This window comes from Glycine max, chromosome 17 (genome assembly GCF_000004515.6).
Source record: "Glycine max cultivar Williams 82 chromosome 17, Glycine_max_v4.0, whole genome shotgun sequence".
Classification (NCBI taxonomy): Eukaryota; Viridiplantae; Streptophyta; class Magnoliopsida; order Fabales; family Fabaceae; genus Glycine; species Glycine max.
The window spans coordinates 3954274-3974783 of record NC_038253.2 but is presented as its reverse complement, the minus strand read 5'-3'; the positions used below and the strand labels follow the sequence as shown (position 1 = coordinate 3974783).

Here is a 20510-nt window from a genome sequence, read left to right as displayed (position 1 = left end):
AACCACCACCACTGGAATGTGTAAGCCATTAGTAACCAGTAACCACCACCACTGATAGATGATGAGCTTGTAATAGCTAGCCCTAGCCCAGGTCTCATTTCTGAAGTATTTTAACCGCAGGGGGAGGAAAAACTGAGAGATTTCCAAAGTAATACGTAATTGATATGGAATAGCCAAACCCTCCGTCATTGCATTTGTTTGTTTGTTAATTGTATGATATATCCATCATTAGTTCTACTTGCATATCATAGTGTCTAATTAAAATAGTTGTAAAAAAACAACTTATATACAGTTAATTACAATTTTTTTTTTCAAAAGAAAACATACAGAATGACTATTGTTTTTGTCATACGAATCTTGTTTGGTAGCCCATTGATGTGGTGACTTTTACACAATTTATTATTTCAATAAATGAATGATACACTTGTGTAATAAGTAAAGCTGAGTGTAATATATTTTGTTTAAAGTTCATAACTGTTAGGTGACATATTCGCAGTTTACTTTAGGAAGAAACATTTCAGGCCATTCAATTTTGTTTTCCTCGAAAGAATATTTAATATCATTTTTTTATATATTTAGATTTGTAATACATGATGCGAGAGCAAACAAATATAATTTCATAAGTCATAACCACTAAGCCAGCCCCAGACACAGACCAACCAAAAGACACTATTTTTATGCAGAAAAACGAGTGAACGCAGGGCTTAATGGTCAACACTAATTTTGTTCAATAATTTGTCTTCTTTGCATGCGATTTTAAAAAAAATTATGTAAATAATAATAATAATAATAATAATAATAATAAACCTCTTATTTTAAAAAGTATTTTTGAGACATATATAAAATATAAAGAAGGTAAAATGAAAAATAAAAATAATTATATATATTATTATTGATAGTAGTAATATTTAAATTTTTAAATAATAAAACCATACAAAATTAAAGAATGCGTACACAAGACAAAGGCCAGAGGAAAACACGCGAAAGCAGCCAAAGAATCTGCATAAATAACCGAAACCTCATCATCATCATTTTGTAGAAATTTAGGTACATAATAAGAGTAACTATTAATTAAAAAGATGTCTAAAATATTTTCCAATAATTGATATGTTTTTTTAAAGTTGCCTTAACCCGCAACTACAATTCCAATTATTACAATTTACAAAGCATCATTTATTTATTTATTTATTTATTTCTCTAATTTGTTATTATCCTGTTCATATTAAGTTATTAACTTAAGACCCATAGAGGAAAAGACACACAAGTACACAGCATAGTCAAGCTTCGAATTGTTGAATGTGGAAGGAGGAGAAGGAGAAGGAGGGTGTTGCGCCACGAACACATGAATTAGAAAAGAAGCAGCTGCAGCAACTTTTCTTGTTCAATACCCATCAAATGCAAATACAAAGACACTCTCTTTTTTAATTACTACTGTTTTATGTTCCTTTCTTCCTTCTGAATCTGACCAACCAGTAGGACTCCTTCAAAGGCCAGTTTCTCTTTAATTTTCTCAATTTCTCTGTCGATTCTTTAATTCTCCGTTTCTTTTTTCTAAATGGGTATTCCAGTTTTCCTTCGGATGCAGATAAAGTTTCTCTATTTTTTGGTTTTCATTTCCTTGATCCAAGTTTTTCTTTTTCTTGATGATGATTTGGGTAGATTCAGATATTTCCCTTTCTTTGATTGTTGCCCATCACCCTTTTTGGCATGTTCTATACATGAATTGTCTGCATGAATTAAAATTCCAATGTGTTGATTCGAATGCTTAGGTCTCATACATGCTTCTACTGGGAACCAAGAACAAAGTAGAATTTCCCAATTTCGCAGAATTACTGAAAACTGAAGAGATTATGTATCTTTTTTTTTTTGTGTGGAAAACATCAAATATTTCTCAGAATATGGGAGGCCTTGTTTCCCTGTTCTGATTTGTGAGTGGCAAGTTTGTTGAAATATTCTTTTGATTTATCTGTTTGTAAGTGGAAAGAGGCTAGTCTCACAAGTCATTTTTTTTATCTAACATGATGGATTTCTCCAAACAGGGATTTTGAGTATTGTTTGAATTGCTGGAGACCTGAGAGTGAAAACTAACTCCACAATCCATGGATAAAGGTACTATAACATTTTTCTTATTATTAACCAACAAAATCCCTTGGACATAAGTACAATTGCATATGCTTACTTGATTGTAAGTGTTACTTCATTATCTATCTCTTTTTTCCTATATGCACAACATCCTTCATGACTTGTCTATTACACAGATACTTATCCTTCTAAGTTATCACATAAGTCGGTACAAGAATTTATCCAAAGTCCAAACAGTTTTATTGAATAATATGTTAGTTGGCTCCAGTCTACTTGATTCCCAGCCTTATCACATAGTTTATAATTGTTTGGATAATTGAGCTATTATGTTTTTTGGTTCTAAATGTCACAGTTAGAATTACAATATCATTACGATTGACATTTAACAAGCTATGAATAAACTACCAAAAGAATGGAAGAGTTTCATAATATATTTTGTTTCTTATGACCAAATTGTGAGAATTAACCTCCATCTAATAATTTTTCATGGAGAGAGGACATGCATTCTGTCATCAGATTATAATATGCATGCACCAACATAAATTAGAGGTTTAAGGTTGATTGTAGTCCCCGAGCTTTCACCAATTTGAGTATCTCTTTTAGGTTTTAGTTCCTATGTGTTCACTCATGTGGGATTTTAGTCCATGTCGTTAACATATTGTTCCCTATATTTTCCACTCATTTGGATTTTAGACCTTGTAATTTTCTACTCATTAAGGTCCCGATCCCTATTTTCAGTGATAGATTGATCCTTTTCAGTTTTAACTTATTAACATACCAGCCCCTAAGGGACCAAAACGTTCACGGTTGGAAATAGGAACTATATCCCAATAAAGAATATATAGATGTATATATACAAGGACTAAGACCTAAATGAATGAAAACTGTGGGGATCAAAATCTTGTTTAAACCTAAATAAAATTATCAAGGAAAACATGGTTTTTCATAGGAACAAGCTTTGCCACCTCTGTTTAGCATGTTAATATGCTTGTAGAATATAACTGCATTCATGATATAAGTAGGTGAATTTGAAACTCAACAAGGAACAATGCAATTGAATGCACTTGCTTGCCATGAAATGAGATTTCCTCTGTTGTTGCAGATGCTAGGGTGGAAGAGACTGTTGATTTGCGAACCAATGTGGAGTTGGTGAGATCAGTCTCTGATAAGCATCATGATCTTTTAAGGCCATCTGCTCGGAACTATTCAAGAGGTAACAAATTTAATGATATGTCCATATACTGGAATTCAAAATATATAATTTGACTATTTGTTTCCAAGTATTATATTATAATTTAATTTTTCATGATTTTACTATTGTCAAAACTTATTGCCAAATTGGATCTGTTGGTACACAAGGATTAGTATGATGATGGCACCAATGGACTTGTATCACCCTCCATTTGTTTTTTATATAGGGAGGGAGGGGATGCTGCCAGGGATATATGTTGCTGAATAGTATATCTTACTTTAGTACATCTATTGTTCAAAATTTAACAAATTTGGAGGCTATTTTTTTGTTTGTGTTGCTTTCTCCCTTTCCCTTCACAACTGTTACATCATAAAGAACGAGCTCCTCTTTGCATAATTGATGGATGCAACTGTTTTTTTCTGCATCACGTTTTCAATGACACTTGATTTCTATTTCCATTATATTTATATAGAATCATAGATGATTTCTTTCAGAACCTTACCCTTTGTCCTTGAGTTTGATCTCAAGGTCTAGTTGTCCCTTTACAAGAGTTTAAAGAATGTACTATTCTATGTACCATGACAAATATGCATAAATTTTGTCCAAGCAGCTCCTCCTTGAAAAACAAGGTCAAGAACAGGGTTGGGGATAACAGGCACAAATCAAAGTTTCTTTTTTTCACAGTTGTCTCTTGATCTCAACGTCAAAATGTTAACAAATTGTATGGCTGTGGCAGGACAATCAACAGATACAACTGGCCGTGGAAAGGGAAAGTATGCCTTAATTAGAGACCCAGAGGACTTCCAAATGGGAGTTTATGATAAGCCCCTTCCATGTTTTGGATGTGGAATCGGATGGTTCTCGTAAGTAATTTTAATCAACTATCTTCCCCAATTTTTTCATCTTGTCTCAGCTGTTCATTAAATTGCAGATTTCTTTTTGGATTTCTATGCCCTCCTATGTGGTTCTATGCTACAATTCTCTATTTTGGAAATCACTATCGGAAGGATCCTAGGGAGCGAGCAGGGCTGGGAGCCTCTGCAATTGCTGTAATCTCCCTCCTCTTTCTCTTTGCTCGTTTGGTCTATCTGTGTGTGTCTGTTTGCTCATGCATACACTTTCATATGTAAACAAGGTTGTGCATGAAATAAAATCTGCTGTCAAATAGGATTCGTTTGAGCAGAGGCCAGTACTTAATACCTAGCTCAGCTTGGATCAAGTTAAAATGTATTGAGTTTCTTTTGTAAGTTAAAATCAATTTATCACCTCAACTTTTGAAAAAGTTAGATGGAATAGAACTTTTATAAAAATTCAAGTGCACAAGTTGGGATTCATGCCACAACATATCATTTCAACTTCTGACATAGGCCGTGCTAAGAAAAATGTAAACCAAACAACCTATAACTTGATCGAGCATGATGCTGTGCAAGTTCGTTTTCTGCATTGCAGACATTATGAATAATTGTATATCACTTAGCTTGAGTGATGTTTAAATTGGATATGGTGATCAACTTGCAGGCATTAGTGTGTTCTGTAACGTCGCTGATAATTGGAGTAATTCTTGTGTTGCGGTACCTCTATTTCTAATTCACGTGCAAAGGTGAAAATTGAGAAGCAAAAGCATTTGGAATCAATTCTGGCGGGATATTAGAAACAATTGGACATATGTATATAAGAACTTCAAATAGATGGGAAAAGGCTTGCATATATTGCTGGTGAAGTAATTCACAGCATGAAATCTGTCGTCTATACCATAAGTTGAGAGAAGATAATGCGTCATATCCCTTATTTGTTTATTTTCTGAACTGATGTATACTCAAAAAGAAACCTTTTGATGAGTGTTTATGAATTTCCCAAAATCACTATTAATTTTATTTTATTTTTACCCTTGGTATGCTGAAGTGCGATTATTTCTCCTAGATATGAAAGGTGCGAGGCTCAAATGTAGAAAACTAGCCTCAGGTAAATAATACACTGCTAATAATTTCATACTGTACATATAAGGACCGGTCATGTGAAGCCGCAAAACATGAAACTTTTTGGTCTATAACTTATTTTAACGAAATAAATATGTTAAAACGTAAGAATAATAGGTAAAATGTGTAAACATAATTCTCAAATCAAGCAGGATCTAGGTGTAAAATACTACTAACCTCCAGGGAAGTTAGTATAAACATCCTTGATTTAAATGAAACTTACTTCCCTCGGTTAAAAAGTACATATTGAAAAGTAAAACTTGATTATTAAACTCGTCTAAAAGAGGTCACATAGGAGAATAAGGTCACATAAGATTTCAGAACCACGTACTGCAGATTCTACAACTCATTGCTTGTAATTCAACATAATAACCAAACGGATCTCCCTGATGATATTTTCTTTGGTTTTTCTACAAGATAATAATTGAATGTTTTTGCGCAAAGCAACAATGAAGTATTCGTTCACAAACTTTCTATATGGGGAATTTTTTGTATGAATGAATTGTCTACCAAGCAACAAGAGAATTATGAAAAATTGCATGGATTTCAAGTCAAAAGAACTCTAACTAGAGTGTTCAATCTTTGGCCAGCAGTCGCACATACTTGTTCTCAACTGCAAATCTGGAGCTGGAATTGATCTGTCCACACAATTTTTTCATAAGGAAACCAATATTTATTTATTTTTAAAGGACAAATTAACAAAAACATAATCCATTAGATTGGTTTACCTTCTGCTCAAGCGCCTCACTCAATTCAGCTTCATCATCCACTGCAATGCCAGATTCCTGCAGTGCTTTGAGGACAACTTTTCTCAGTTTCTTCATCTTCAAAATTCCATCAGGATGCTGCCACAAACATAAAAATAAGCACATAAGGAAATTAGATGTACAGACCAACATTCAAAAATACAAATTTTGACCAAGCTCATCATAGATGCTATTGTAGCTCTAGTTAAGTCCACCTTAAAATCCATTGATTCTATCCATCCTATGCTCATAGTATACAGATAAGATCAATATAACATCACATAAATCAAGCACAAAACAAGAAAGGATGTCATTCTGAAATTCAAAACACATACAGATTTCAAGGCTGATTTAATGAACTTCTTCCATTTAATTTTATTTTTGACAGCACTCCCTTCTTTCTTGAAATTGCTCTCTTCACCCTGAATTACTTCTCCATTTCCCATGTCAACTGAAGTGTCATTCTTGGTTTTCTTAATAAGGTCATCCTCCAATGCTTCAAGTTTCCTCTTTTTCTTTGCTGATGAAATTTCATTCCCTGGTTTTGAGTTATTTTGTTTAGAAGATTCTTGCAGTTTTGGCAGCTCTCCAATTTTGTCATCTCTCACCTCATCATTAGGAGCAATCTCCACAGCAACCTTTGCATCAGTGGCAGATTTGTCTGCCTCGACTGGTGGTTGCTTTGAAGCATGGAATGCTCTAGCCTTTGCCCTGTGTTTCTTTCCATCCGCATGGAGAAGAAGTGTTTGCTTACTTGTAGCTTTCGTATTGCAGAGACTGCAAAGCCACAAATAAATAGAGCATAATAAATCAGAAAAAACCATAAGGGTGACACAAAATATAAGAAAATATCTTTCTTGGTGAAGATTCCAGGCACAATCGCCAAGCACAATTGGTCCCCACCTTTTACAATTGTTAAATGTGTGTGTAGTTTTGTGTGTGGTTGCTATTGTAATTCAGCTTTATTCAGAGGACAGCAGTATTGTGTCATTGTGAACAGCTGTCCCTCTCCTAATCTTTTGTACTCTATATATATATGTTTTTTGAAAGCAATAAAGCAAGTTGTCAGTGAGTGACATTTTCCTCACAAATTCAAACTTCAACTTGGTATCAGAGCGGGTTCTCTGGAAGTCGCGTGGCCAAACTCCCTTCCACGCGCCGTCACGTGCAGCACACAGTCTCGCGCCAGATTTGGCGCGTGAAGGCCACGCGTCGCCCTCATGTCACCGGAAGTTCACCGGACCTATTCCAACAGCTTTGTCGTCTTCTCCTGAACACGTTTCACGCCTTGTCTTTTGGTTTTGGCAAGTTGTTTGTTCCAGCCCTTGCGTTTCCCTTTTCTTCTTCGTTAGGGTTTCCTTTTTTTTTTTATCAAAAATGGCTTCTGCTAGTCCTGTATTTTCTTTCTCTAGAACTCTAACCATCACAACTGCAAAACTCAACTGGAAGAATTATTTGTCTTGGTTTGCTTCAGTGGAGTTGTGGTTTCTCGGTCAAGGATATCATGACCACTTGGAGAAAGGTGCTAATGCTGTTCCAAACGACAAGAGACTTGAGTGGGAAAAGCTTGATTTTCAACTCTGTGTTGTGTTATGGCAATCGGTTGAGCCAGATGTTTTGGAAATCCTTAGATCATTCAAAACATGTTGCTCTTTATGGAAGAAGGACCAAGAGATTTTTGCCAATGATATTCAAAGCCTGTTTGATGCAACCATGAAAGTTACGACTCTCAAGCAAACCAGCCATGACATGATTGCACATATAGGTAAAGCTTGAGCAGCAGTGGAAAAGCTGAAGAGGTTTCTTGTGGCTGATTCGTTGGAGGAAGTGAATAAGAAGCTGGACAAGTTTTACATGGTTCTTATCTTGAGGAGCCTACACTCAGATTTTGATCATGTGCATGATCAAGTTCTTGCTGGAGACCAAGTTCCGTCAATGGACTCTCTCATCACTAGACTTCTTCGTGTGCCTCATGTGTTGAAAGATGAAAATCTAGCTGATGTTGTGGAGACATCAGCCATGGTTGCACCTCGTGGAAGAGGAAGAGGTCGTAACAATAGAGGAGGCCGCAGTGGAAGGGGTGAAACGATTATTTAATGAAAGACAAATCTGAACTTTTGCCTATATTCATGTCTTTCTTTAATGAGATTGAGAACCAATTTGAAAAAACTATTAAGATTTTCAAAAGTGATAATGCTAACGAGTATTTCTCTCATGATCTATCCTCTTTCTTATCTTCAAAAGGTATTCTACATCAGTTCACATGTCCTCATACACCACAACAAAATGGCATAGCAGAAAGAAAGAATCGTCATCTTCTTGAAACTGCACGTTCCCTAATGTTAAACTCCAATGTTCCTACACACCATTGGGGAGATGCAATGCTTACTGCTTGTTTCTTAATAAACAAGATGTCTTCTTCTTCTCTTGAAAACCAAATTCCTCACTCCATTATTTCATGTTTCTCCTAGAGTGTTTGGTTGTACTTGTTTTGTCCATGATCTCTTTCCTGGTTTGGACAAACTTTTTGCTAAGGCCATCAAATGTGTCTTTTTGGGTTATTCTCGTCTTCAAAAGGGTTACAAGTGCTACTCTCCAACCTAAGACGATATTATATGTCTGCAGATGTAACCTTTTTTGAAGATACACCCTTCTTCTCACCCTCCATGGACTACTCTCCTTCTCTCCAGCAAGTCCTTCCAGTTCCTTCTCCTTGTCCACTAGGTAACTCCGACCAAAATGTTAGTGGAGTCTCATCTTCTCCACCAAATTCAACTGAAGTTGCTCCTCCACCTCTTATTACATATCAACACAAGATACAGCAAGTTGGTTCTACAGTGCTTGAATCTTCTCCTCGTGATTCTCATCTTCCTCCAACCGATCCTCAAACCATGGATCCTTCTTCTTCAACTTCTTCTCATCACTCTGATTCAGATTGGCCCATTCCCATCAAGAAAGATACTCGATCTACTCATAATCCTCATCCTATTTATAACTTCTTGAGTTATCACCATTTGTCTCTTTCATATTTTTCCTTTGTTTCCTCATTGTCTTCGCTTACTGTTCCTTCTAATATTCATGAGGCACTTGATCATCCTGGCCAGCGATAAGCTATGATTGGTGAGATGCAGGCTCTTGAAAATAATGGTACTTGGGAACTTGTTCCTCTTCCTCCTGGCAAGAAAATTGTGGGTTGTAGATGGGTCTATACTGTTAAGGTCGGGCCCAATGGTGAGGTTGATCGGCTTAAGGCTCGGTTAGTAGCTAAAGGCTACACTCAGGTATATAGCCTTGATTATTGTGATACTTTTTCTCTTGTAGCTAAAATCACCTCAGTTCGTTTGTTTCTTGTTATGCCTGCCATGCGTCATTGGCCCCTCCATCAACTTGGCATTAAAAATGTCTTCCTTCATGGTGATCTTAAGGAGGAAATTTATATGGAGCAATCTCCTGGGTTTGTTGCTCAGGGGAAGTATGATCTTGGTCTTGTGTGTAAGCTACACCGATCTCTCTATGGGTTGAAGCAATCTCCTCGAGCTTGGTTTGGTAAATTTAGTCATATTGTACAACTTTTTGGGCTGAAACGAAGTGAAGCTGATCACTCTGTTTTTTACTGTCATACATCCCCTGGAAAGTGTGTTTATCTAATGGTCTATGTTGATGATATAGTGATTACAGAAAATGATGCTACTAAGATTGTCCAGCTAAAAGAGCACTTATTCAATCATTCCCAAACCAAAGACCTGGGATATCTGAAGTATTTCCTTGGTGTTGAGGTGGCTCAATCAGGAGATGGTGTTGTGATCTCTCAGAGGAAGTATGCTCTTGATATTCTGGAGGAAACAGGCATGCAAAATTGTAGACCTATTGATAGCCCTATGGATCCAAATCTGAAGCTCATGGCAGATCAAAGTGAAGTTTATCCTGACCCCGAGAGATATAGGAGACTTGTGTGAAAACTCATTTATTTCACCATTACAAGACCTGATATTTCCTTTGTTGTTGGAATGGTTAGCCAATTTATGCAAAATCCTCATGTTGATCATTGGAATGTCGTTATGCGTATTCTTAGATACGTAAAGAGAGCTCCTGGACAAGGATTGTTGTATGAAGACAAGGGTAACACACAAGTATCTGGATATTGTGATGCAGATTGGGTTGGTTGTCCCATGGATAGGAGATCTACATCAAGATATTGTGTCTTCATTGGAGGGAATATTATTTCTTGGAAAAGCAAGAAACAAACTGTTGTTACTCGATCCAATGTAGAGGCTGAATATCGATCTATGACTATGGTTACATGTGAACTTATGTGGATTAAACAATTTCTCCAAGAGTTGAGATTTTGTGAAGTGGTGCAAATGAAGTTATACTGTGATAATCAAGCTGCTCTTCACATTGCCTCAAATCCGGTCTTCCATGAGAGGACTAAGCACATAGAGATTGATTGTCATTTCATTCGGGAAAAACTATTGTCCAAGGAGATTATCAATGAGTTCATTGAGTTCATTAATTCTAATGATCAGCCAGCAGATATTTTAACTAAGTCCTTAAGAGGAACTAGGATTCAGTCTATATGTTCCAAGCTTGGTGCATATGATTTGTATGCTCCAGCTTGAGGGGGAGTGTTAAATGTGTGTGTAGTTTTGTGTGTGGTTGCTATTGTAATTCAGCTTTATTCAAAGGACAACAGTATTGTGTCATTGTGAATAGCTGTCCCTCTCCTACTCTTTTGTACTCTATATATATGTTATTTGAAAGCAATAAAGCAAGTTGTCAGTGAGTGACATTTTCCTCACAAATTCAAACTTCAACTACAATATAACATACTTTCTAAAGTGTGTCTCAGACTCTTGGATAGTCATTTTTGTCTGTTGAGACTACTTCTATTAATCACAATCTAACGTATATCAGTACCCAACAAATAGGGGTACAGGTATTGAAATTGCTGCATCTACACGGGTATAAGGCCAGGTTTGTAGTATTTTACCCATTGTCATCCTTACCTTTGCATACTTCAGTAACAAAAGGCACATTAAAATTTAGTGCCCTTACATCCGTTATTTACATTACATAAAGATAAAATAATAATAAGAAAAACGGTTTAAACTTATGGCCTCGATGATACAACGAACCCATAAGACATAATAAGGCAATTCAAATGCAAGGAGTAAGAACTTAGAAGTCTAAATCCCATCCAAACAGTATATGTAAGCCATGTGATAAGAACAAGAACCTTGGAAAAACCACACTACAAAAGCTAGGCAGCTAGCTATTGTAGTTGGAGAGCCCAAGACCTTATAAACCACAGACTAGAATCCCATACTTTTACAATGTGGGACTCAAGTCCCATACCCTGCAATTGGATTCTAACACCATAATAAATTGATAATTATCTTTCTCTCTTGTGGCCTTTTATTTAAAACATATAATGCAGGATCTTGATCAACATTTACTCTGTACTATAAATACACTGACTAACAACTAGTGACTACCATGGTAATAGAAAATAGAAATTGTATCCAATATAGATATAGGTTATATACCTACAGAACCAAGGAGGCCGATCAGATAACCCCACATTAATATCAACTTCAGGCCTTTGCTTGCTATCCTTATTAGGCTTGGCAGTTGCAACGTTAAAAGTTTTTCCTTGGCCTTTTGGTCCATATTTCTCCTGAAAATCCAAGAAAAAGTAGGAGGTGGAGCAAATGAGATATATGTATTTTTAAGACATGTATGCAAATCCAACATGCTGCCAAAAAATGTAAACAATAGGAATACAAATTTGGCTCCTCTAAAGTAATAAGCCAATAAGGAGAGTGCATAAGTGCACATTGTCCTCACTTTAGATAAATTTGATTAATAAAACTGAGGTATCAGAAAAACATTTCTGGCCATTAGTAGAAATGGATAGATTAAAAGTCTCAACTGCGTGACAACAACAATAAGAAGAAGAAAGTGAGAATGAAAGACCCACCGCTTCTGTGATACACTGCGTGTGATCCTGAACGGTATCACGCCCAAATATTTCCCCACAGTCAATGCACGACAACTGCATAACATAAATAAATCGACAGAAAAAAATGAGCATCGCAAGCAATTCGCAACATGTTGTGAAGGAAAATTAATGAAAAAGTGGGATTGAATGAGAACTTTGTAGGCAGAGCAAGTTCGGAAGTGACTAGACAACTTGGGCTTTTTGAGGTTGTCTCCGCAATCTTCGCATTGAAACCAAACCATATCTGAGTTTGCGTTGCTACTTGCTACCCAGAAAGAGTGAGGACTCTGCAACTTTTGGGTTTAAGCCAGAGCAGGCTAGGGTTTTTTGTTTCGCTCCAATTATAAACGTACCCTTCCTCTGTGCCCTACCTCCAATCAATTTGCGTTTATTATTTTAACATCTTGAGGACCAGAAATTATAAAAAAAAAAAAAAAAAAGTTTACCATACTCTGTAAATTCCTAATTTTTTACCTATACAGAGTGACTTTTAATTGATTGAAAGTGTAAATTTTTTTTCTACAAATAATATATAAAAATTAAATTCTATCAATATTTTGAGTTTATTTTTTATGCACGATAAAATGTAAAAGTTTTTGTATTAACAACCAATTAGAAATCAATATAATTATATTTTGTTCACGTAATCTGGCCTTTGATATTTAGTCTTTCTTGTGTTTATTTTCGTCATTGTACGAAAAATATTAGAAATCAGTTTAGGATAAATTTTAAAATAATTATTATAAAAATCAATAAATTTACTAAATAAGATAATTTGTGATTAAATAACTTAGTACTAGAAAAATATGTGTACTATAAACTAATTAAAAATCAATTTAAATATGAATATTAAAATTGTTGTTATAAAAATTAATAATTAAAAATATAGTTATTTTTTTTACAATGTCCATATATTCTATTTAATTATTAATATTTTATATTCGATAATTCAAGTGTTCAAATAATTTTTAGGTGGACTTGTCGGATTTGTTTAGTTCCATGGGAGTTGGGACCATTGTATCAGATCAGCTAGAATGGACCAAGAAGAACCTTTGTATTCTCTTAGTCGGGTAAATTGTGAATATGAACTGTCAATATCCAAATATACATGCAAACAAAACCCAATTAAGGCATAATATTTTACTCAAAACAGAGTATGTTATTTAGAAATTTAGGTTGTAGTCTTAATTCCTATTTCCTATTTCCTAATATCGAAACAAAGAACCCAAAGAATTGGGCCAACATCGTTTAATCTATAAGAAACTTACTGGATTGGGAGACATCTTTTAATCTCCGACACAGACAGAAAAAGGAAATATTCAATTTATAAAAGGTAATGTGAATGGGCCTGGCAGCTACAAGAGTAAGGCCCATCAGAGTCAAGCAAAGTTGAAGTAAAAGGAAAGAGCAGAGTTGAGTACAAGACAATTAAGAATGAAGCTGGGTGGACTGAAATCGGTGGAGAACGCGCACGATGATTCGGTGTGGGCGGTCACCTGGGTACCCGCAACCGCCAACCGACCACCGCTCCTCCTAACCGGTTCCCTCGACGAGACCGTCAGGCTCTGGCGCTCCGACGACCTCGTTTTGGACCGCACCAACACCGGCCACTGCCTCGGCGTCGCCTCCGTCGCCGCCCACCCCCTCGGCTCTGTCGCCGCCTCCTCCTCCCTCGACAGCTTCGTCCGCGTCTTCGATGTCGATTCCAACGCCACCATCGCCACCCTCGAGGCTCCTCCCTCTGAAGTTTGGCAAATGCGCTTCGATCCCAAGGTATAATTAGGATTGGGGTTTTTCCTCTCTTTACCTCATGCAATTGTTTCAAACAACCACGTGCCTTATTCGTAACACTTAACGATTGTGCTAATGCGAAAACCTAAAACAGTGAAAAACTGAAAATTCATCAACCATTCTTAGGAAACCTGTTTTGTATGTAAATGCTGTGCTACATGTGGTGATAATTCTGATGTTAAAGATGGTGGACAACTGCAAAATTTTGTGTTTTTTTAAGATTGAAGATACATGGTTCTTGAAAATACATGTTTCGTGAACCCTAGGTCAGGCTAGGTAAAAAACCTGTGTGCTAGATCAGGGCTCAAATTTTATTATTTACATTCTAAATGCTTGTTGCGATTTGTAACATGTTTGTTACCAATGATTGTTGAAAGCTGAAACTTATGATCAATAATATTTCATTCTTCTGCAAATGCATCCAGTTTTCTCGAGAGGTTTTGCTTCCTACACTGCCACTTTTTAAGATATTTTGTGGGAATGGGCTTATTAAAGTTCAAAACAAGTAGAAATTGCCCTTGTGTGAAAGCCTGTTTTATTAATTTTTCTTGCATAAGAGCTATTTAGTACAAAGAAATTTATATGAAAAACGACAAAACGGTTTTTTGACTTACCAACCACAACCATACATGCTGGCTGAAGTTTTATTAATTTTTCTTGCATAATGATAAGAGCTATTTAGTACAAAGAAATTTATATGAAAAACGACAAAACGGTTTTTTGACTTACCAAGCACAACCATACATGCTGGCTGAAGTTTTATTAATTTTTCTTGCATAATGATAAGAGCTATTTAGTACAAAGAAATTTATATGAAAAACGACAACAAAACGGTTTTTTGTCCAACCAAGCACAACGGTACATGCCGGCTGAAGTAGGAAAAATTCACTTACAATGAAATCTCTGTAGGTTTTCATATTCGTTTTATTTCGTAACTGATGTTTTGTGCTAATTATCTTTTCTCTTTTTCTTGAGATAGCAACAAGTGTTGAAATTGACTCTTTCATTGTTTTTGTCGGTACTCGTGCATTGGCAATTTTGTGTGCTTAACTTCAACATCTCATGAATTTGATTGGTTAACTTATAATTGTACTAACTAAAGGTTTGTTCTGTGTTTCTCTTCTGTGGTTATATAATTATATCTTCAGTTCTCTTGCCCTTTTTTCTGTTGACTACTATCATATTCTATGGTGCAAAGTTTGTGTAATATGGATGATCGCAATTGCTTTGATGCTTGCAAATGTTTGAGTCTATGGTCATGTAAAATATTCTTCGATGTTTACCAAGGGTCTGTTTTTACAAGCATTAAAAGTGGGGTGAAAAATTCAGGGATGAGTTTTATGTGAAAAAATTATTAGAAAACTCATCCACATATTTTTCATCAACATTCTTAAAGGATGTATGAAATTAAACTATAAGCATGAAATCTCAATCCCCATATAGCTCATTATTGTATAAAGGGACTTACTAAACTCGTACTCATCAAACTACTAAAACTATTTATTTGCTTGTTCTGTTGACTCACTGTTAGTATGTGCCCTTCTATGGAAACTGTACTTGTTCCACTATGATTTTGCAGTGCGGTAGAAATCACCCATTGCCTTGATGCCTTGTGATTCTGGGGCAAATGAGTATTTCATCCTTAGTCTTTAATTTTATCCTTTTTTTATCATACTTAAAGTATTTAATCAACCAAAGTTCGCTCCCTTCAGGGTGCCATTCTAGCAGTTGCTGGCGGAGGTAGTGCATCTGTCAAGCTTTGGGACACTTCCTCATGGGAACTTGTTGCCACTCTGTCAATTCCTCGTCCAGAAGGACAGAAGCCCACAGACAAAAGTGGCAGCAAAAAATTTGTGCTATCAGTTGCATGGAGTCCTGATGGGAAACGACTTGCTTGTGGTTCAATGGATGGCACCATTTCAGTTTTTGATGTGCCCCGCGCCAAATTTCTGCATCACCTTGAAGGTCACTTCATGCCTGTGCGATCTCTTGTTTATTCTCCTTATGATCCAAGGCTGCTGTTTACAGCTTCGGATGATGGAAACGTCCACATGTATGATGCTGAGGGAAAAGCTTTAATTGGGACCATGTCAGGTCATGCTAGTTGGGTACTGTGTGTGGACGTCAGCCCAGATGGGGCAGCCATTGCTACAGGTTCAAGTGATAGATCTGTAAGGCTATGGGATCTTAACATGAGGGCATCTGTGCAGACAATGAGCAATCATTCAGACCAGGTATGGGGAGTTGCATTTAGACCACCTGGAGGGAGTGATGTGCGAGGTGGTCGACTTGCTAGTGTATCAGATGACAAGAGCATATCACTGTATGATTATTCCTGATTTAGATATTGTGTGCTGTATTTGTACTCTTTGTGGAATGTTATTTACTCTTTTGTCTACAAATTGATTTTGAATTGAAGAAAATGCATGGTTGTACATGCTGTATCCGTGTTTTGATTCTGTAACATTTATGCATGATTTGTTCCCCGTCATAATTTATAGCCAATTACCATGTTAGATAACGAGCAAAAATAGATGTGATCCTGGATGCATGGCCCAACCAAGTTTATCTTGACACAAAAACAGCCGGCAAAATCCGTAAGGTAGTATCATATATTAGGCAATTTTTTTTTTTTTTTGTGGGGGGTTGATATTTTAAGCTGAAAAACAGATTAATTCCTTGGTTTTAAGTTCCTTCAAAAATTAGAGATTAATTTCTCGAGATAAAAGTACTATCTTCTAACAAAAACAAAAACTTGCATTTTTAGGCTATGTTTGGTTTTTAGTTTGGGAGCGTCCAAACTCAGTTTGAAAAAGTAAACTTATTTTCGTTACATGTTTACTTATTTTCAAAAATATGTTTGCGCATGAAAATTGCCTTGAAACTTGGTTCTTTCTTTGGGTATTATCCGGGAGTAAAATGTCCAAAACTAAATCTTGGGATGATAATTCCCATTACATCAAAATTTAGCAAATGGTTTACAAACGCAAGTGGATGCTCAAAATTTATAAACTTCAATTCCATATCCCAAGTAAAATTGGCTAAGGCATCAGCACATCTATTGTCTTCTCTATAAGCATGAACAATCATAACATTACCTCCTTGAAACTTAGTTTCCATAGAAGCAAGGTTGGTTTTGCAAAAAATATACAGTTAATCGTTGACATGGAAGACGATGCTTTCGGGCTACCGTGCACAGCAAAATTGGCATCCGACAGCGTATTACTTAACTATATTGTATTTGGTTTGCTAGTGGTTGTAAAGCCGTATGGAAAAAGCATCAAATCTCCTGCTAACTGTCACAATGAGAACGTTGTACGTTTGTGTGATCATTACAAAAATGGTTACGAATAATTTTTGTTTTTTAAACTTAGTTTAAATTGAAGCAAATCAAACAGTATACGATGGAAAATTTTATATTCAAAAGTTCGTAGCAAAAAGAAAAACAAAACTATGAAATCTTCCACCTCATTGTATTGTCAAAGAAATAATTATGTTTGACTTCAACATAATCAAGATTTTTTGCAAATTAAAAATTGTCAATAATAGCATTGCTGCGTGATGGTGTATGAGCTGTATAAGAAACTAAAAAGGAAAAAGATAGATAGACACCTTGGATATGATATGACAAGAAGAGAAAAAGTAGATATTTCTAATATGGAGATGATCACATATCAATGTCCCCGGTTTTTCAGCAGAAGATCGTTTCTGGTAAAACACAAAAAGAAAGAACTAGCCAGAGCATGAGATGGGATAGTGAGAAACATGAACAAAAAATCCGTTGCATAAAATCTTAAACTTCAATCTCAATTGTTCATTTCATGCAACGCTAAGCTACATTAATAGCTCCAATTCAAGATTTATTCGATGTGATTACACTTGAAAATAAAACATTTAAAAATCTCTTGTACAAGTAGCACTATTTTTCTTCTCATTTACTTGCCACACAAGTATTCATCGATCGAGATCCATCTTCGACAATGATGTTATGCACGAAAATATGCATTGCGTCACCAGAAGCATGTTGTTGAAATCAAAACCCTCGAATACTTGGACCAAATCTTACAAATCCAATAATAACGACCGAAAGTGAACACAAACATGTTAAAAACATCTTAATCAGAAAAAACCCCGAACTAAAACTTACTTGGCAACCGTCAAGACTTGTTAAAGTCGGGGGACTTGTTGTGCAAGAAATCCTTGAGAACATCCATGACCGATCCAAAATCCGCCTTAACCGAAACCAGCGGGTTAGCATAGCGGCCCATTCCAGGAATGAGCCCAGAATGATAATCAATCTTGCTCTGTGCAAACTTCAATCCATGTGCAGTGCTCACCACCACAACCCTCTCACCGGCACCGATAACCCCACGATTCCTCAGCTTAATAAGCGCCGCCAGAGCCACCCCAGTGTGTGGACATATGAACATTCCAGTGGAATCAGCCTGCACCATTGCATCCATCAGCTCCTCCTCTGTTGCCTCCTCCACGATCCCCTCCGTGTTCCTCAGAGCATGCACTGCCCTGTCAATTGAAACAGGATCCCCTATCTGAATAGCAGAAGCAAAAGTAGTCTCAGCCTTCACAGCGTTAAAATCCTTAAACCCATTCTTGTAGTGCAAATACAAAGGGTTTGCATTCGCAGCCTGAGCACACACTAGCCTTGGAATCCTCTCCACAAGCCCTAATTCCTTGCACATCTTAAAACCCTTGTAAAAAGCATAAATATTTCCCAGATTGCCCCCGGGTACAATAACCCAATCCGGCACCTCCCAGTTGAACTGCTGCAGAATCTCAATTGCAGCGGTTTTTTGACCCTCCAGACGCAAACTGTTCAACGAATTCGCCAAATAGATGGGTAATTCGGCGGTGATTTCACGAATCAGCTTCATGCAGCCGTCAAAATCGGTGTTGATGCTTAAGACTAAAGAGCCGTTTGAAACCGGTTGGATTAGTTGCGCGGTGGAGATCTTGTTGGCGGGGAGGAAGACGATGGAGGGGATTCCGGCGGAAGCGCAGTAGGCGGAGAGCGCGGCGGAAGTATCGCCGGTGGAGGCGCAGCCGACGCCGACGACGGGGCGGTTCATTTTGCGGAGGCGGTTGACCTGGCTGACGAGAACGGTCATGCCGAGATCCTTGAAGCTTCCGGTGTGGCTGATTCCGCAGTGCTTCACCCACAAATCGTTCATTCCCACGAACTGTTTCCCGAAGCGTTCCGCCCAGAAGAGATTCGAGTTGCCTTCGAAGGCGGAAACGATGTCGTCAGGGTCTATTTCTGGTAGGACCCACTCCTTCTTGCTCCACACGCCGGACCCGTACGGCCACGTCGTCTTCCCCACGCGCGAGTCGAACAGCGCGCGCCAGTACGCGCCGTCGAAGCGCCCTAAAGCCTCCATGTCATGCTGCACGTCGAGGAGTCCGCCGGAACGGCTGCGGTACACGATTTCGTCGAGCGAGTAGGTTTCCGGCGAGTCGAAGCCGGCGTTGAAGGGGACGTACTTCGCCGTGAAGTCGTTCTCCGCCGCGGGGCGGCGGCGGGCCTCGTCCTTGATGTTCGGCGGCGAAGAAACATGGGAGTGGTTGTTGGTGGTGAGGTGTGAGGAGGTGCATGATACTACGGTGGAGGCGCGGCGGTTATTAGGGATTAAAATTGAATGGATTGGAAGGGTGGTGGTGAAGGAAGGGTTCAGCAGAGAAGACAACATTTTTACTAAATTATTGAATTGAAGGATTGGAATTTGGAGAAGAGAAAAACACTGATGAAATATGAATGGTTCTGATGTTATTTATCGAAGGAGGGACAAGGGAATCTCAGGTTGATGCGCACGTGTAGTTTAACTCTCAAAACGTTGCAAAAAAAAAAAATAAAGAAACTGTGTGTAATCAACTAATCATGTCATATCAATTTGGTTGTTTCAATTTTCTTAAATTGAAAGATAATAAAATATTGGTTTCCCGAGAAATTAGTGATAATTACTGTTGTTTTAAGTAACGTTTGCTCTTGATAAATTGATGTGCTCGAGATAAATGTAAATGGATAATTAATCGTTCAGGGAGGGTATATATGCATGAGCCTGAGGTGGAAATGACAATATTGTCGTGTCTCACCATCAATAATAAAATAAAATCTGGATTCCTTTACAGTTTAATTTATCCTGCAGGAGTCAGGTTCCGCTGGATTGTGGCAAGAAGGTGCATGAAGCTTAAGCAACAGTCACAGGATATATATAGCTAAAGCCCAACAAAAACTTCATGAAGCTTACGGTGTTTTGGCATGGCTTTGTAAGGAAATTTTCTCAGTGCTTTCATATTACACATTTCTTCAATCACATTTATACTAATATTTTAAACTGTGAGATAAATATTTTTTTATATAGCTAAAATGTATAACAAATATTTTAAGTATTTAAATTTTATTTTAAATTTATGATAGGTAATTCATATTGTGATAAAGGTCTATATTTATTTATTGATAATTTTTAAAAAATATTAAAATTCAATCTATAAATAAAGATGGGAAAGCATGATTATTTGAAAGAGATAAGTTTCTTAAAAAAAAAAGAGAGGGAGAAAGAGATAAGTGATTAATAAAGAATCAACTACACAGATATAGATAAAGATAAAAAGCAAAGTGATTTGAGATGATAGAGAAAAAAAATGCTGGTCATTATTAAATCAAATCAAAATTCAAATTCAAATTATGAAGAAGTATATTTAAAAGG

The 20510-nt window shown here is 36.9% G+C and overlaps 4 protein-coding genes across 4 annotated transcripts; 2 read left to right on the top strand and 2 right to left on the bottom strand.

Moving 5' to 3' along the window:
* The first annotated feature begins 1113 nt into the window (after positions 1-1113).
* On the top strand, positions 1114-5133 carry LOC100795083 (uncharacterized). Its single transcript, XM_003551120.4, has 6 exons — positions 1114-1489; positions 2040-2109; positions 3185-3295; positions 4011-4137; positions 4206-4323; positions 4793-5133. The coding sequence occupies exons 2-6, from the start codon at positions 2100-2102 to the stop codon at positions 4859-4861; spliced, it is 435 nt and encodes a 144-aa protein (XP_003551168.1). The 5' UTR covers positions 1114-1489; positions 2040-2099; the 3' UTR covers positions 4862-5133.
* A 435-nt stretch (positions 5134-5568) lies between these two features.
* Positions 5569-12366, bottom strand: LOC100790703 (LYAR-type C2HC zinc finger protein). Its single transcript, NM_001255660.3, has 6 exons — positions 12153-12366; positions 11977-12051; positions 11543-11673; positions 6332-6773; positions 5979-6095; positions 5569-5888 (listed from the first exon to the last, which is right to left on the bottom strand). Exons 1-6 carry the CDS (start codon positions 12237-12239, stop codon positions 5826-5828), a joined length of 915 nt encoding a protein of 304 aa, NP_001242589.2. The 5' UTR covers positions 12240-12366; the 3' UTR covers positions 5569-5825.
* Positions 12367-13180: 814 nt separating this feature from the next.
* LOC100791764 (WD repeat-containing protein VIP3) lies at positions 13181-16232 on the top strand. Its single transcript, XM_003551115.5, has 2 exons — positions 13181-13770; positions 15501-16232. Exons 1-2 carry the CDS (start codon positions 13432-13434, stop codon positions 16125-16127), a joined length of 966 nt encoding a protein of 321 aa, XP_003551163.1. The 5' UTR covers positions 13181-13431; the 3' UTR covers positions 16128-16232.
* Positions 16233-17581: 1349 nt separating this feature from the next.
* On the bottom strand, positions 17582-19562 carry LOC100788585 (threonine synthase 1, chloroplastic). The gene is made up of 2 exons (XM_006600387.4): positions 17936-19562; positions 17582-17849 (listed from the first exon to the last, which is right to left on the bottom strand). Exon 1 carries the CDS (start codon positions 19491-19493, stop codon positions 17946-17948), a length of 1548 nt encoding a protein of 515 aa, XP_006600450.1. The 5' UTR covers positions 19494-19562; the 3' UTR covers positions 17582-17849; positions 17936-17945.
* Positions 19563-20510: the final 948 nt, after the last annotated feature.